This window comes from Magnolia sinica, chromosome 1, assembly GCF_029962835.1.
Source record: "Magnolia sinica isolate HGM2019 chromosome 1, MsV1, whole genome shotgun sequence".
Lineage (NCBI taxonomy): Eukaryota > Viridiplantae > Streptophyta > Magnoliopsida > Magnoliales > Magnoliaceae > Magnolia > Magnolia sinica.
Genome location: NC_080573.1, coordinates 106,344,949 through 106,364,020, shown reverse-complemented (window position 1 = coordinate 106,364,020; position 19,072 = coordinate 106,344,949). Strand labels below are relative to the sequence as shown.

Genomic DNA, 19,072 nt, shown 5'->3' with positions numbered 1-19,072 from the left:
AGTTCATCATCATGCATGTGGTTATCATTACGTGTATCATCCTCATCTATGTTATTTTAGTCTATGCATCAAGTAAAACATGGTTATCACATACATGTGAGTATCATGACCCTCAACGTGTGCATTATTGTCACTTGGATATCAATATCATCTCCTATGTAACCAGTATCAATTAAAGCATGGCGATTACACACATATCATCATCATGAGCATCAACACATGCACGATTATAAACTAGGATGTCAACATCAGTATCCATGTAACAATCATCAAGTAAAGCATGGTGATCAACTAGCATATTTTATCATCATCATCATCATCATCATCATCATTATATATATAGCCGAATGCTCAATTGTGCACCAGTTCGCAGGGAACTCATGCGAACTTTTTAAGAACTCATCATACATGATGTAAGTCTAAAATTTGAACGGTCCACGTGATGCAGCACCACATGAAACCCCCAGGACCCAACTTTTACTTTGATCCAAAACTTTGGTGGGCCATGAAAAAAGAAACAGTTTCCTCCCTTGATTTGCATCTCTCTTGCTATGGCCCACCAAAGTTTTAGATCATAGTGAAAATTGGTCCCTTGGGTTTCATGGGATGCCACATCCTATGGACCGTTCGGATTAGACGCCCATGACACGTTTGCAAAGGTGTGCACATGCGTAGGTGAGCATGCCTCTCTCTCTCTCTCTCTCTCTCTCTCTCTCTCTCTGTACACACACACACACACACACACACACACATACATACTATCATCATCATTAGCATGAGGATCACTTCCACTTCATGATTAACATCAGCAATGTCATAACTACTACAAACAACTACTCATCCATCATCAATGCATATACCATCAATTCACATGGCTATCCAAATTGGATGAACTAATAAAACACCTAAATCACAGGTGGTCCCGCTCCCAAGTGGATCCACAATAAGAGGATAAATGTTATGGACAACATACATACAATATATACATCAAGTAGCACATGAAATGTGTTGATCAAATCTCTATGATCAGATTTTCTGTTGGAAAATCTAAGCCAACGGATGGTTTTAGAATACATCATTCAGTCTACATATAGGTTTCCAAACATACAGGGTCTTGGATCCATCTATATCACACATAACAATTCAATATTTATCCTTACGGAAGTATCTGTCGGTCCAGAATTTCCTAAATTCTATCAACAAAAAATCTAGCCACATGGACCGTACATATGATTATTAATTAACTCAAGTAAGCTAAAGAAAATTCTCAAATAGATCTAACCGTTAGAATCACAAATATGGCCCACACAATGTGTGGCCACAACAAGGCCCTAGATACATTTTCGTACAAGGCCAAGATCTCAATCATCCAAACTCCAATTGAGGCATATTATACACCATTGGAAAGCTACTCCAGTTTTCTATGAACCCAACAGATCATATGTTTCTATTGTGTTCATTAAATGGACCAAAAATGGGTCCATTTTTTTGTAAATCGGGACCATCTGTGTGCTACTAGACAACAGCCAAGTAAAATCGATGGTACGGGAGATTTAACCGTTAGATAGCCACGAAATTTGGTCCAAAGTTACCTCATAGTCTGGTACATACTGCCACCAAGTTTCACTTTAGAATCTCAAATCTTAAGACAATTGATTTTATATAATTTTTACAAGTTGTTGTCGAAATAAAAATACGGGATTACATGTGAAAGGTGTGGATATAATGTTCATCCTGGTGGACCATACCGACATGGGCCACCTTGCTAACCACCATGGCCAGCCATACATGCACACGGGCTCCACACCAATGGGCCCCACACACATCAAGAAAATACAAAAGGAAGAAAGAAAGAGGAGGAAGAGGAGGATGGAAGGAAGGACATACACTCACCTCAAATGGATGGACAGTTGGATGACAACGAGTGGTCCACTCACCACTCCCTCTAGGTTTGATGTAGGCCACACCTTGGCCCCACTCTCTCTCTCTCTCTCTCTCTCTCTCTCTCTCAAAATTTCATAAATTTCTAAGTATAGCAAAAGTATAAGTGTAAGAGAGCCTCTACTCTTTTTTAGAGAATGGGGGTTGAGGTGGCAAGATAATGTGGCAAATTTGGGGGGTCTTATTGGTGCTAAAAGTAGGGTGGAAGGTGTATGTTATGGGTAGTGGATGGATGAGGTGGATGAAATCTAAGCATGCATTGGTTAGTGAATGGATAAGGATTGTGGGTTGTAGGTGATGCATGGTTGATGATGAAGTGGAGTGTTTCAATTGGTTGTTTAAAGTGATGTGGCACAAAACAAGGTATGCATTGAATGCATGTGCAGGATGAGTTGGACATGGGACATGATTAGTTTTTAAGGCATGGGGAGAGGACTAATGATAAATTTTGGGGTAGAACCCATTTTTGTCTCATAGTACATTATCTCATATGTGTTAGCTCTTCATTCGTCATATAGTGCATGTCATACCTTGTGATTATTTTAGAAAGTGGACTGTAGGCCCACATGGGCCCAAGTCCAATGGGCCTAGCACAATAAAGGTTGCTTGTGTTACAAAATACGCAATTTGGATTATGGATTCGATGGGTCGTATCTCACTAATTGAGCATCAAATTGACACGGTTTTCACAGTTGCGACCGCAGCGTCAACGCGGTCGACATGACAGGGGTTTCAAAGTCATCCGGGATAAATCACTTGGGTGGGGTTGCTGGGTACACTAGGGTGTGGTGAAGAGTCTATCAACGATGCAGATTGGGACACGTGTGCACGAGCGGAGTTATAAAGGACCGGAATCCCACACTGCCTCACATGGGCTGCCCACCCCTAGTGTGCCCCTGCATCCCACAGGCCACCCCACTCGAGCCCGGTATGAGAATACCCCCACATTAATCACCCCCGATGAGGAGTCTCGAACACAAGACCTCTCGCTCTGATACCAATTTGATGCAGGACAATTAACCACTTGCTCTAAAAGGTCGAACTAATAGAGTGTGGCGAATCAATTCCTTTATCTCATAGCCCAGGCCCCCCATCCCCCCCCCCTGTGGGCCCCACATCACATAGGTTCCGCCTCACACGAGCCGCCCACCCAGAGTGTGCCCCTGCATCCCACAGGCAACCCCACATGAGCATTGTGTGAAAATGCCCCTGCATTAAGTCTCCTTCAAGCTGAGTTACTAGAAGCATTAAAGGTTTTGAGGAGTGGGCGAGACAAAATGAAATTATCGACATTCCTATGGGAGGAGCAAAATACACTTGGACGAATGGTAGGGAGAATCCAGTCTTGGCTAGACTGGACAAGTTTATGATCTCTCCAGAATGGGTAAACAAGTTCCCGATGGTTTTCTTACAAGCTCTCCCCAAAACAGTCACGGACCATTGTCTAATTCTTCTCGAAGTCATTGAAGACTCTTAGGGCCCTAAGCCATTCCAGTTCAAGCTCACATGGCTGGAAGATGATAATTTTGCGGATGTGGTCAGTGGCTGGTGGCAATCATTCGAAGTATCTTGCACGGCTAGAAATAGATTGGCACAAAAATTTAAATTACTCAAATCAAAATTGTCAGTATGGAAAAAGGAGGTTTTTTTGCAAAAGATCGGAAATGTCTAACAGCACGATCAAGGAGATCCATGACCTAGAAATCATAGAAGAGGCTGAATCTCTATCGGCAGAGGACTGAATGAGGCGATTAAATCTATCAGCAGTATCTCGGCAAAGGACCAAATCTCTATCTGCTCAGGGAATGTGACAGAAACACATCCTTCTTTCATGGTATAGCCAGTGCTCAAGCCAAGAATAATCATATCAACAGTATCTCGGTTGACGGAGTTAGGGTATAAGACAAGGAACAGGTCAATTCAACCATTTTAGAGTTCTTTTTCAAGTTGTTATCTAGAGAAGATCGGCCAAGACCTATATTAAATAACTTACAATTCCGAAAGTTTCAGACTCGAACAAGGAATATCTAAAAAAACCGATTTTGGAGGAGGAAATAAAGGAAGCAATAGATGCGTTAGGGGGTGACGAGGCACCAGGACTCGACAGATTCCCAATCCGTTTCTTTTTTTTTTTGAAGTATTTTGGGACATGGTTAAGAAGGACACGGTGGAGCTCCTGCAAGAATTTTACGATATGGGGCATCTTCCTAGAGGCATGGGGACCACCTTCATTATCCTTATTCCCAAAAAAGGCGCAGAATCACTATTTATGTAACGCCCTGAAAATCGGGGGTCGAGCAGGAGCCCAACTCCCGAGTTCAACTTTAGGATCCATGTCTAATATGAAAGTAGTTAGCAAAATTTAAGAATAAGGTGGTGAAAAGTGAGATTTTGAAGGAAAAGGGTTAAAAAGGGATTTTTGACTTTGGATTTGAGTTCTGAGAAGTTAACAAGGGGTTAGGATCAACCCATTGCCTAAGGACGTCTAACTCCAGGTTGGCAAAAAATCCGGGGCGTTACAATTTGAGATTAAGCCCATTAGCCTCATCAGCAGTCCCTATAAAATTCTGGCTAAGGTGATGGCAAGCAGATTCAAGGTGGTTTTGCCTTTGATTATATCGGAAAATCAAGGCATCTTCATTGCAGAAAGGCAAATTCTAGATACTGCTCTTATGGCCCACAAATGCATCGATTCCAAACACAAGGAAAAGTGGAATGATGTGCAAGTTGGACATCGAAAAGGCATACGACCGCATAGACAGATAGAATAGGGATTTTTGGAATACATGTAGAGACAAATCGGATGCAGCAATACATGGATCAAATGGATAATGGAATGTGTTTCATCCGCATTTTTCTCGGTGTTGGTAAATGGATCTCCGAAAGGTTATTTTAAGTTGTCTAGGGGCCTTAGATCCATTATCTCCATTCTTATTTATAGTGGTGGCAGAAGTGCTAAGTAACATGTTATCCAAAGGGGAACAGATGGGTCTAATATCGGGCTTTCGTACTTCCAATTTTGATCCCTTCATATCCCACTTGCAGTCCGTGCACGATACATTGCTTTTTTGCGATGCGCAGTCAGCCAAGATAGACAATTTGAGAAAAAATCTTAGGTTGATTTGAAGAGGTATCAAGGTTAGAGATAAATAAGGTCAAGAGCAAGATGCTTGGGATTGGTTTAGCAAAAGAAGAATTAGCAAGCTATGCAAGGCTATTCGGATGCGTAATTGCATCCTTCCCATTGTTTGATTTGGGACTCTCACTTTGCTTGGGAAAGCCACCGAAACACTTGTCAAGCAAGGTGATCAAGAGTTTTGAATGGAAATTTCTAGGTGAAAAGGAAGACACCTATCGTTAGCCGGGCACATCACTCTTATAAAAGCAGCCCTTACTAATTTACCCTTATACTTCATGTCTTTATATAAATGTCTGAAATTGGTATTAGACAAACTCGAAAAATTGCTAAGGGACTTCATGTGGCAACGGGTTGAGGATAAACACAAATTCCATCTTATAAAATGGGAAGGAGTGTGCTCACCATTGGCCGAAGGGGGAGTGGGTTTGAGAGATCTTCTTTCGATGAATCTGACATTGCTCAGCAAGTGGCAATGCAGATTTGGAGTAGAAGAAAGCACACTTTGGAGGAAAGTAATTGCTCAAAAATATGGTTTGGAGGAGAGAGGCTGGGAGATTTAGAAGTCATCTCATTACCGCGCTTCGAACATTTGGAAGGCTACCTCGTCGATTTCCCCCTCGATTATATACTCATCATCCTTCAACCTTGGGAATGGATCTCGAATTCGCTTTTGGGAGGACAGACGGTGCAAAGGTAGATCATTGGTAGAGATATTCCCCTACTTGGCACCATTATCAGCGATAAAGAATATAACGGCAGATAGATGCTTCTCATTCAAGGGTGGGAGGGGAGCATGGTGCCCTCCATGTAGGAGGGGCCTCCTGGACGCTGAGGCTGGAGAATGCGCCAGACTGCTAATGCCCATTCATCACTACACACCCTTCCCAGAAGAAGCTGACTCCTTGGTTTGGCCGACAATTACTACTGGATCTTTCTCCGTAAAATCATTCTATAACAAGATTCGTCCCCCTTGAAATGTTGTGGACAGTCCAATTCCTTTTGATTTCTGGTTCTATGGAGTTCCTAAAATCGCGCCATTCATGTGGCTAGCGAGTAGGAAGTGGATTCTAACTATAGATAATCTACAGAGGAGAGGAATGTATCTCCCGAACAAATGCCTCCTACGCATGCACAATGCTGAATTAGTAGATCATCTATTGTTGCATTGTCCCTATAGAAGTCAAATTTGGAATCATGTCTTGGGAGCGTTCAAAGTGCAATGGTCAAGTCCACAGTTAGTGTCGCGCCTGTTATCGGTATGGCATGGTGTCCAACCAGCTAAGGACAGATTATCTCTATAGAGGTTGGGACTTCTTGCATGCCTTTGGAATACTTGGGGAGAACACAATGCACACTGCTTAGACAATATTTTGAATCCGTGGGAGCAAAGATTATGGAAGATAAAAAGAGATGTTATAGAATGGGCCATGGATATTCTTCATATTGATGTTAATGTAGCTCATTCTATTCTGCATCTTTAATCTTCTGTTCATTGTATTTTTGGCTTGCCATTCTCCAAGCCGTGTATCAATAAAATTCATTCATAGCTCTTCAAAAAAAATCAATATAGATTTGGAAGGGTACTCCAAATGGTGCATCCTCAGCAGATTCTTTCTTCCATGTGCTCATCCCTCACAATGAGGATTGTGGTCATGCAAAAACATATGGGGCACGCATGTGCCTTCAAGGGTAAAATATTTTTCCTAGACGGAGACAATAACTTATGCAGAGGCCAAATTTTTCTCAATGTGTGTGCTTTGTGGAGAGTAGGAAATGGTTTATTAAATTTTTCCTTTCCACAATATGACCAAGTATGGAATAATCTTTTCAACCATTTGGAATTAGTTGGATTCAATACAGCACTGAAAAAACATGTGGGGGACTCATCTGCCTTCAAGGGTAGAACATTTTTCTTGGAAGAAGATAGCAACTTATGCAAAAGAGGCCTAGTTTTCCAAATGTGTGTTTTGTGGGGAGTATGGAACGGTTAATTAGAATTCTAATTCACTGCAAGATGACCAAGGAAGTACGAAATAATCTTTTCAGCCTTCTGGGAATTAACAGGATTCAATAGCTCCTTGGGGGAGTTAACTAAAGATGGGAGGATGGGCCTTCTACAAGCAAGGGTTCTACTACTAAGAGAATTCTTTTGTCTGCTATTATGAGGGGGCATGTTGAATGAAAGAAACCATAGGATTTTATGTGTTTGCTTCAAGGGAAGGAATGAAAAGAAGAATCGCTTTCTATGTTCTAGGTTGGGGGCTTGTGAGGCACAGAGTACAAAGGTGCATCTAGAATGACTTCTTCCTGATTGGGAAATGGCAATAAACTGTAATGATATGATCGTGATTGCAAAGGTAGCACCTTGCTGCCCTCCTCTAGCTAGTTACTAAAAGCTCAAATTTGATGGATGATTTCTCGGAAAGCTGGGTATGTCCCAGTTTGGTGTTGTGAGAAATAACTGAGATATTTTATTTTGTCGTATTCAGGTCTGTGCAGTGTGGTCATCTTCAAGGATGTGGCAACTATTGCTCTCTTTGAAGCTTTGAGAATCTTTGCTATTGTCAGAAGCCTTTGTTATTGAAATTGTTGCCAGCAACATTTTCAAACAGCTCTCTCAACTAGTGACAAAGTCCTTGGAATCTTCTTTTTATTCTATTCAAGGTAAGAGCATTTGCTCTTTTAGATTAAATGTAGGCGCTTCAAGCTTCCATCATTCAAATCGAGGCATGGTGTGCCGTAAAGGTTGTTACGTAAAGGTAACGGTGGCAACCGTTACACATTACGGGGTCGTAACGGCCATAACAGCCGTTAGGGAAAAAAATGACCCGTAATTGCCGTTAACGGCACATTACGTCCCCTATAAGGCCATAATAGCCCCATAATGGTATATTACGGGACAGACACATGTTTTTCATACTTTTTAATTAACATTACCGGGCAAATACAGGTTTTTCAGGGGTTTTTCAATGAATAAAAAATAAAAACAGAGACCGTAACAGCCATTATGCCTCGTATTGTAAAGGTAACAGTGGTGGCCGTTACAGCCACCATGACCGTTACGAAACACCTTGGATCGAGGCGAATGGGGTTGTGGAGGCAAACATGAAGGAAGGAGCAACGAGAGGGCCACTCTTTATCAGTTCTTCCATCATCCCTTTGTAATTTTCTTCCTCCTTTGTTTACTCATTTTTTTTATAACTTTTAGTTATCATTTACAACAAATTAAAATTAGAAAAAAAAAAAATATATATATATATATATATATATATATATATTTCATGGATTTTGTGATTCAATTGCCAAAACGGAGTTTCGTATTCATCATTTCTTCCATAGTTGATTGCATGCAAAAGTAGTTCACCTCATTCCATGGAAATCGATATTTCATTCTTAAGAGACCCAGGGGAGACCTAAATGAAATTTGTATGTTTCAATTCTTTCCAGAAAAAGAGGGGGGCTGGTGGGGGAGGGGAATACAGCGCATGGTTCCCATCATCCATGAGGAGATTGGTTGGACACGCTTGGAGTGTGTTGTTGCCCAATGGTGCCACTACCCATTATGGATGTGCAATGCAACTGAATTGCAAACCGTTGTTGTTGTGTTTTTTTTTTTTTTTTTTTTTGAGTTGGGAGGAAATCACTAACTAATGTTTCCTCATATCAATGATGAGTAAATGGCCTCAAATTGCAATTTTTTTTTGTGAATCCCACTTGAGAATAATGTAATTAAGCTGAAAGTGCAGACCCTATATATGAATAACACTAAGGAATACCTAGAATTTAGTTTTTCCACTTTATTGGACTAACAATTGCAATTCAATTTGATAGTGCATCCAAATCATTCTATTCAATAACGATAAGAGTGGCAATAACAGCCAACCTTATGGTCGCTATAATATAGGCCGTTACAGTCAAAAAGAATTTCCCAGTGAAGAAAATGTATCAGCCCCATATCGGCCCATTACAGGCCCGTAATGGCCATTACAATTTACAGCCATTTCAGGGCCTTGGCCATTTTTCACAATGTTTGTTACAGCTGCATATCGCGTAACAGGCCCCACTGTTGCCGTAACGACTGTTACATAACCATTTTTTAATACCGTGATCCAAACACCATAAACTAGCAATAGAATAGGTTGAGGCATGGTAAAATCTCTCACACGAAAAATGAAGGGCATCAAGAACTTACGTCGTGTCAGAAAGGCGGCATTGGTGGGGTGTAAGCTTCTCCTCAGAGAATTCAACCATCATAGATGGCTCGCCTATGTAGATATTAGTAAATCTGGATTGAGAAACCAAATGGAATCAATAAGAAATTTTCTTATTTTCCAAGAGAATCAAAACAAAATTGAGACAAATAAAATCAAAGTGAAATAAATTTGATGTTGTTGGGTGTCCTTGCCTGAGATACAATTCAGGAATGACACTAGATGTGATACACTCATTGTCTTTGGCATGAATGATCTTCTTGATCTCACAATTGACGAAATAATTGAAGGAGTCGATGTGTTGTTTGACAAGCCCACGAACCTGCAATAATCCTCTCTCTATAAGTCTCCTTTTGTTTAAGTACTTATTAAGATAAAATATCATACTTTGCCGCATCAGGAATGTATTGCTATAAGCATTGTTCGGAGTATCCCCAATATTATTGAAATATCCTTGATATTATACCATCACCAGCTCGACTATACCGATAATACCGGTAGCCTCAAAAATTCCAGGTGTCGGCGATGTATCACTGGTATCGTCAATGTATCAATATCGCCAATATTTTCGACTGTGCAAATTCCAAATGTCACTTGTATCACCAATGTATCAATATCACCAATATTTTCGACTGTGTAAATTCTAGGCGTCGCTTGTATCGCCAATGTATCGGCGATATTTCAATAATGTCGCTAATGTATCGATATGCCAAAATTTTGTTTATTAAAAAACTTTCCATTTCAATTTTTTATTGGTGCATGGTTATATGCAGTGTTCAAATTTTTGATGATAATATTGATCATATCACAATATTATTGTTATCACAAGATGGGCAATATCAAGACAACAGTCTTTCATTTCCTTTCTAGTTATCGACGATTTCTAGGCGAAATATCATGTATTGTCGATATTATGAAATATCAATAGATATTTGGTTGGAAGGTTGGATGGATAGATGGGATGGATGTGATGGCTAGACCAGTTTCTTACAACAACACATGCTTTTAAGCCCCCATTAAATGGAAACTTATTATACATGCATTCTTTTTCAATTTTTTTATTCCTAAATGTGAAAATATATGTATTTTAACATCTCTTAAGGTTTCACTAAAAAAATCCACCATTATCCCATGTTTCCCTGCATTTCAAGTTATCGACGATATTATTAGTGATATCAATATTGTTTCCATATCCCTGGCCAGCAAAACTTGCACCGACACCGATACTTCAAATTCTGGCTATAAGTCCATACGGCGATGTGATAGAAATGTTAGTATTTTGATTTTGTATGGTTTGCAGCAGCTTGTATCTTGACACATTCCGATACAATGGGTAGTATTGAATATATCATTAATATATTTACCCCCACCTAATTTTAGTAAAATTCACATTGTATACCAAGATAAATAGCATCAGTAAGAAAAATGGGTCTTAGATATTGGGAACGTATCATGAATTCGTGATAAATTCGCATTATGGTGAGAATAACCCTTTTGAACCTGATCATTTATATTCCGTCCTGTGTCGCTTTCTAGCAGGCTCAATTAAGTGGATAACCTTTCTCTTGAGAAAAAAATTAAACTACAACAGTCAAAACTCAAACCCATAAGTCCTTCTAGTAAGCTGGATGCTCTAACCACTCAGCCAACAGCAGATTACTCGTTAAGTGTTTCTATTTTTGGGCAGTCTGGTCCAAACCAGCCCAAGCGGGCCAACCTGTGGCATAATCATGATATCAAATTAAATTAATTAAAAATGTCAAGAAAAACAAAGAAATGCCGATGGTTTGATGCAACCCATCTGGATCAAATGTTTTCAGTGGTTGGACACAAAACATGACTCAGGCAGTCCCCATCCAAAATGGGTTCCTATAGGAACACCGCACAGGAAGGCCACCGGTTCAGTTCCAACTGGCGTGTCTAGTCAAGGTTTTTAAACATTGATTTTCAGATACACATAAAAATTAAAAATTTTAAAAAAATTATAAATTTAGATAGAGTAGATTTCTTAACAAAAAAGGAGCAAGATAGGGATAGAGTAGATTTCTGGGTTTTAAATCATTGCCGTTACCCAAACAACAGAGGTTCTAAATTATTAAAAAAAGGGAGAGAGAGAGAGAGAGAGAGAGAGAGAGAGAGAGAGAGAACCTTAAGAAATTCAGGAAGAAGCTGGAACTTGTCAACGGCCGATTTCACAGGAGCTGCAAGAGATTTGATGGACACGGAGGAGAACTTGCTAGTACAGCATCACCAGTTCATACGGAAACAGTAAGTGTGTGTGTGAGAGAGAGAGAGAGTCAAGAAGGAAAGAAGGGAATGAATGCAGCAACATCTACCCATCGTTATCGACGTCTAAAACTCCCATTGCTTGCTGCTTCTCTCTTTCCTGCAAAAACCCTTCTATGCCTCTTTGCCTGCTTTCGCCTTCTAATAAACCCTACGAGAGTCCGATGATGCGTGAGGCCGCTGGCGCGAACGGTATTTTATAAAATCTGCGGGGTTGAGTGCATGAATTGCGTGGGGCCACTTTGATACGTCTGTGTCATCCAACCGACGGGAATACTCTGCAATACCTGTTTACGCCGTATGAGGCCAGAAATCCATTCCGTCCATCAAGTGTTTTCCTGGATTCCGCGTCCAGGGGCCAAAAATAGCTAAATTTACCACTCAGGCGGGCCACACCATCGGGAACATTGGAAATGGAACTGCAACCATAGGTTCGTATGGGGCCACCATGTGTACGGAGAAGATTATAAATGAGCATTTACATTACAGATGGCAAGAGGAGCATAAGGTAATGGTGTTGAATGATTATAGTAACAGTCAGACGTGCGAAGCATCTGTACGGTGAGATGAGATTAATGTTATAAATAGTGTAGGAATTTAAGAGGGAAGGTAGTCTTGTACCAACCGAATCAAACCAAGCATTACCCTCTTTAGATTAGCTGTAAATTACATTTTTTAGCGTAATCATTTACTTTCGGCTTAGTATTTACATTTCATAGTGTAATCCGTAGTACTGATTAAGTAGCTAATAATCTTAATTATAATTTGAGTCTATGCTCGCACGATGGATTCAGTTCTTTATCAAAAGAGGTGTTCTTGCTGTTGTTCTTCATGATTGAGTATAAGAATTCCTTTCTCATTTTTATTTATCTATACTAAAAAGTTCTTTCATATGAAAGGCGGTGGTATAACCCATCATTAGAGGATGAACCATATCATGTGAATATCGCCTGATCATGTTTACACATTAAACAAGTGGCTGAATAGGTGACCTATCTCATCATATCTCAGTCATACATTACATGTCTGATATGAATCTAAATGAAATTTGAAACAGTTTAATTAGATTATTCAAGTACCTACAATGGTAGCAGTTATAGCAAGAAAGACGCTCCATGTTTCAGGAAACTAGGGCCGTGTAGTCGTCAAGGCTTTTTCTTTGGCAAGTAAGCCACGATGTCTTGAATTTTGGGAGCCAGGTCAGCAGTTAGTTGCAAGATAAAGAAGGAAAAAAAAAAAAAAAAACAAGCTAATTAAGGCACCAGGCGGAGAAAAAGTGGCTTGATGGCTGATTGCATTGATAAAATTACAATTCGACGGAAGAAAAGCATTGCATTGATGCAACTATCATCTCTACTCAGCCCTTCGCTGCGCGTAAAGTAACCTCTTGTTTGATAACAGCCCGACAAAGTTGATCGATGGTAATTGTCTGAGCCCTAACAAGCATCACCGGATTCTCGACCGTTTCCTTCAGGCGACTGTGCTCAGCATGTTTCTCAACATAAGAAAACCGTTGCATCGATGCAGCTATCATCTCCAATTTGCCCTTCGTCGTGCGCAAAGTAGCCTCCTGTTTAACAACAGCCTGACGAAGTCGACTGATGGTAGCCATCTAAGCCCTGACACACATCACAAAATTCTCAACCAATTCTTTCTGGTGACTGTGCTCAATGTGTTTCTCCGCATAACTCCTTTTTAAAGTTACCGGTTCTGCTTTTAGATTTGTGATTCTGACTTCCATTTCCTCTAATTCAACTCTAGATGTCTTTAACACAATGGTTCCGGTTGAAAGATGTTTGGTGATATCTTTGGCAGAACCATTTGAGATTCTGTTGTTGAATGCTCTACCTCAATTCAGTCAACAATAACATGTATATGGTGTTGTTCTTTGGCAAATCTCAAGAATTCCTAGATAATCGGTAACTTCTCTACAAGACTGGGATCCAACCAAGAGAAAACACGATATGATTCGACCAATCATTCGACCTTATTGACCATCTTGGTCATCAAAGTTTCAAATGATCCCACTTGCATGAGGATATGGAGTTCTCCCTTAAGGTTTTACAGACTACTCGAGAGAGGGCGACTTGGCCACAGTAATGTCTTCAGCAAGGGCCCGTTTGAAGGAAGAAAGGATGTTGTCAACTAGAAGCACACCTTTAACAGAAGTAAGGAGAATGGAAGCTTCGCCTACGAGTATTGGCACAAGAGTGGGTAGTGGGCATGTATCGGGCTCCAGAACATCGATCACTGAGCCTCTTCTGTCATTGGCTCAGGTACAATTACCTCATGAATTGAAGACTCCTCAACCGTTGGAGGAAGTTGTTTGGCCGATGAAGAATTTGGTCGAGGAGAGTATCTTTTGCTATAACTCTGAGGGGTAGCACTCAGCGGATGTTCTTCTTCTTCCTCTTGTTCTTGGTCGACAGTGGCAAGTGGTGTTTGGGGAAGATCGACTATGTATTCTGACTCAGTGGGAAGAGTTGCGACTCCATGAGAGGTATGAGAAGGAAGAGCTTCAACACTGACTGTTTCCTCAAAGTTGATAGTTTGTACTTTAGTAATCTCAGGAGCAACAATCGATGTGGGTGCTGTTGCAATAGCTATGCCACTATGAATTGCTTTTCCGTGGTCGATAGCTCTCGGGTAACTACAAAAGAAGGGTATAGTCAATCAACAAAAAAAGCAAGAACCTCGGAACAACTACACTGGTAAGCAATCTCCACCTAAATCATAATGGATGGTGTAGGTAACGAAATGGTTGTTTGTAGGCTGAGGGTTTTTAATAATCATTGTCATCGCTCGTGTTAAAGTAGGGAATGGTTTTCAATCTCTCCTTATCCTGATACTATTTATTCTAGTATTTATTGTAATGAGCTTCCTGGTAACGTTTCAAACCTTCCCCGATATTTTTCAAATGAAGCTATGGCATTGGGCGAGGAAGTATTTGTTTGTCGTCGTCCTTTTCGAGGAAATTGATAACGGTAGATCAGCATCGATCGGTTGGGGAGGAGGATTGGTCCACTTAAGAGTTAGAGTAGTTAGTTGAGGAGGTGGACCAGGTGGAACTCTTAGATCAAGAACTCTCTTTTGGATCTGATGTTGGTTGGTGAGTTAATGGAGATGTAGGAATAACAGGTACCTTTGTCGTAACTTTTTGCTCTTTAGGCGAAGGGCTACTGTCTTAGTTGGTGAAGTTTGTAGAGTGGAGGCAGTGGCCGATTTGATCTCCAACTTATTGGTTTTTAAGTGGATGTAGCGGCCAATGGGGGTAATGCTCTTTTCTTCCCTTTACGCTCCATGGTAGAGGAGAGTTGGGCGATGACGTCTTGTGGGGATTTATTAATTAACTTATGATAATGGCTTTTCCACCAAGTAGCAAAGATGTCCATTCATGGGGGTTGATTTGGATAGCAAGGAAGGATAAGAAGTAGGCTAGACTCTTGAAAAGAAATGAGGAGAGAATGATAGAGTTCAGCTTTATTAACGATCAGCTAACTGTAAGGAGGCTGATTGCAATTTATTCAAGTAAATGGAAAGGGGGTACATTTGACCATGCCAAATTGGCGAACAAGGGAGATAGGGCAGTATTGCTCAACCCCCGCTTTTAGCATTTTTGTTAGAATCAATCGAATCAATATAAGGAAGATCCTTACAAATGAGGTAACTTTCCCATGCTTGTTGCAACTGGGTCACCCCCTTGTCATCAACCTCTTGCTCACATTGGCCAGTGAAGCAAGTAGGACAGTATTCTTCATCGTAGAATGGAATGAATGACTGATTCTGCTTGCCTTATTCCAAAGGAAAAAAATAAAAGGCTCACGTATATATAAAATGATTGGACTTCTTGGGGGGAGTTGATGACGTGTTCAGCATGAGAAAAATAAGTGATACCATAGTGGATGAAATTATGTACAAAATTAGAAGAAAAGTACTCATAAATCCACATATGAAGAAGCCACAATAGTCCTCCTTCATGATATAAATCCTTGGTAGTGACTTCGTGAATTCCTCTATACAGTTGACCAAGTACAAAAGGTGCTAGAGTAAGCTTCTGACCCTGAGCAAGTGCCTTTTCCAGAGGCGTAATGACGTGGAGGGCAATATTCAACCCCGTGGTTTCCATTCCCATGAGAAACAATCAAATTAGGTTACGTGTGATATGTGACGTGGATTTTCTCCTCATGGATCGATTGGTCAGGTGCCTCGCATGACCGGTCGAGGGTCGTGCTCGACCAGTCGAGTGACGCTCAACTCAAAGTCCAACAACCAATTGTGTTAATTCTTCCATGCTGCTCGACCAGTCAAGGAGTCTTCTCAACCGGTCGAGGACCCTTCTCGACTAGTCGAGGTTATGCAGATTCATGTCCAGATTTTGTGCGGACTGCGTAAATTTGAGGCACTTTTTATAGAGGTGCCGAAAGAAGTTTCCTAAACTATAAATATGGGTCAATAGGGCTATTCTAGGGTATGCAAGAGAGTTTAATAAAGCTTTGCAAGGGTTTAGGGCTATCAAAGGTATGTGTGTGTGTGTATGTGAGAGAGAGAGAGAGAGAGAAAGAGGAAGCTTGTGGAAGGGAGGTTCCGCTCGCAGAGGTGATCTACTATGCACTCGACATCTCAATGCTTCTATGTCCTCATAATCGGTGAGATCTCTCCGTTTTTCTTTATTCTTTTATTGTTTATCCACTCCTGCGTGAGTGAAGAAGGTTTGATCCAAGTGGTGTGTGCTTGTGATTAGTTGTAATGTTTTACTTCATAGTAGATTGTTGATCTGGACGAGGTCCCATGGTTTTTACCTCTCTGAGGGTTTTCCACGTAAAAATCTCTTATGTCGTATGATTTGTGCTTTAATTTATTTCATTGCTTTATTATCCCATAATTCTGGTGTTTTTGGGAGGCTAGATCCTAAGGTTTTTGTGTAACGGCCCCCAACAAAGTGGTATCAAAGCGTTCAAGTTGGTTGAAGAAAGTGGGATCGATTTTGAATTATGGAAGGTAGCTCATTAAGGATGATCAGTCTCAATGGTTCTAACTGGACCATATGGAAGACTAAGAAGGAGGACTTGCTTTATTGTAAGGACTTGTATGCTCCAATCTTAGGCATATCAGCAAAAATAAAGGATATGATAGATGATGATTATAAGAAATTGGATAGGAAGGCGGTAGGGTTTATTAGACAATGGTTGGACATTTTCATATTCCATTATGTGTCTATGGAGGCCTCAGCCGCTAGCTTATGGCTAAAATTGCAAGGGTTATATGAGAGGAAGTTAGCCGGCAATAAGATTTTTCTGATAAGATGACTTGTGAATCTCAAATTCAAAGATGGTGGTTCTGTGGCTGAGCACATGAATAAGGTCAACAATATATTGAACCAATTCTCCACTATGAAGATGGTCTTGGATGATGAATTACAAGCTTTAATATTGCTTAGCTCATTGTCTGATAGATGGGAGACATTGGTAGTGTCTCTAAGTAACTTCGCGCTAGACGGAAAGGTGTCCATGGAATAAGTAACTACTTGTCTCTTCAATGAGGATACAATAAGGAAGTCTCTGGGGTTTACTCAACAAGAGGCCCTTATAACACAAGAACGGGGGAGGAAAGAACAAAAATGGTGGAAAGGCCCGAGATAAAGCAAGAAGCAAGTCGAGCATCAAAAAGGATATTGAATACTGGAATTGTGGCAAGAGGGGCCACTACAAGCATGAATGTCGTAATAAGAAGAACAACAAGAAAGGAAAAGGAAAGAAGAAAGATGAATCAGACTCCACTGCGGTCGCTTCAGATGGCGACGTTGTAGTTATTCTTTCAACAGATCACGATGTTTGTCTCACGGTTACGAGTCAGGACACTAACTGGGTGATAGACTCGGGAGCCTCATTTCATATGACTCCACACAAGAACTTCTTCACAAGCTACAAGTCAAGTGACTTTGGGACTGTGAAGATGGGAAATTCTGGCATATCGAATATCGTAGGGGTTGGTGATATTTATGTGAAGACTGATGTGGGCTACACATTAGTTCTCAGGGATGTGAGGCATTGTAACATCTCGAAAAAATCCGTACAAAGACCCGAGTACCACCTCAGGCAGAAACCGCTAAGGATCAAATTATGTAGAAATTAGATGAAAATTAATTAAGTATTAAACTGAATTAATTAGTAGATTAGCTTGAACCACTTTCTGTATGAACTGCAAGACCCAAAACTAGTAGAATCGCTAACTCTACATTACCTAAAAACCTAGGAGAAATCTCAAAACCCAATTACTCTAGGGAACATACTTAAACTCCGTATCGGACCTGGATCACGCGTCGAAAGTCCGACTACCACAAAACTATACGATTATGACCGCCTTACTGGGCTTGACAACCATCTCAGGAATCAAGTCCAAATAGTATTCAGAAACACATAACTTGAGCCTGGAGCAAAGTATGTGAGAAACGCGAATATCTTTAGAAAATAGACTCAAACTTAAGTGAATTGGGTTGTTCGCTTGCAGGCCAAATCTAAGGTTTCAGATCGTCAGATTCTAACCCAACTATACCCCCGGATCAGGAAAATTTTCCTACACATGTTAATGTACTTGTGGCCCTGATCGAGTGACGATAGCTGTTAAACTGAAACTGGTCCTCCACAGTCGATCCATAAATCCGATCAGACCAAAATCTTACTCTGACATAGATCCATTGTCTGAAAACTTTCTCCAGACCGTATGCGAGGTATAGACCTTCAGATGAGCTCCATTGGCCGAAAACAGATGACTTTTGTCCATAACCTAAGTATACCATGGCCCTGGGGCCATTGACATCAGTTCTAGGCCTATATAAGGGCCTTAACCCACCCCTCTCTCATTCCATACGAATTTTCTAAACCCTAGGAGAGAAAAGAAGAGAAAAGTGTGGGGAAAAGAGTGAAAGTCAGGAAGATTAAGGCGGTGTTTCTCTCGTGCGACTACACGCACTAAATCGCCTCTTTGCTATGCTACTCAATTCGTTTTGACTATGATTTGGGTAAGGAATTCTAACCCTAATCTCATTTTGGAAGTCCAAATAGAAGAATCGATGAAATAGCTAACCTATTCCGTGATTCAGGTAGCCGTTGTGCCGTAGACAAAGACGTAGTGTTCGAACTGAGTTTGATACGAGTTTACCGACGGAAGGTGCGGATTATAAACGTTTAGGTTATGGTTTTCAAGGCTTTCAATGTCAACAATGATTTATGTCTGACTTGATTGTTGTCATATGATCTTACTTACGATGTATTTGATAGATTATATATGTGTATGAACTATGTTTTTATATAATGCATTCCATGTGTTTGTTAAAATGTTTGAATGAATATGAAATTATGATTTGTTCTTGCTTTGACTATTAACTAAAAATACATGTTTGTTGTAGGTATGATAACTCCCTTATGAAAGGATTTGTCATAATACATGTTATAAGTAACTTAGCCATGTATGTAGTAAAGTGTAGTCTAAGTGTTTG

The 19,072-nt window shown here is 40.5% G+C and overlaps 1 protein-coding gene across 1 annotated transcript in view; it reads right to left on the bottom strand.

Moving 5' to 3' along the window:
- The window catches only part of LOC131253276 (DNA-directed RNA polymerase III subunit 2), a 166,908-nt gene extending 154,869 nt beyond the window's left edge, over positions 1-12,039 (bottom strand). Inside the window, exons 1-4 of the mRNA XM_058254230.1 lie at positions 11,628-12,039; positions 11,440-11,527; positions 9,486-9,613; positions 9,273-9,365 (exon numbers count right to left, since the gene is read on the bottom strand). Coding sequence (XP_058110213.1) covers positions 9,273-9,365; positions 9,486-9,613; positions 11,440-11,527; positions 11,628-11,656 — 338 coding nt within the window. The 5' untranslated portion in view covers positions 11,657-12,039. The remainder of the gene's footprint in view (positions 1-9,272; positions 9,366-9,485; positions 9,614-11,439; positions 11,528-11,627) is intronic.
- Positions 12,040-19,072: the final 7,033 nt, after the last annotated feature.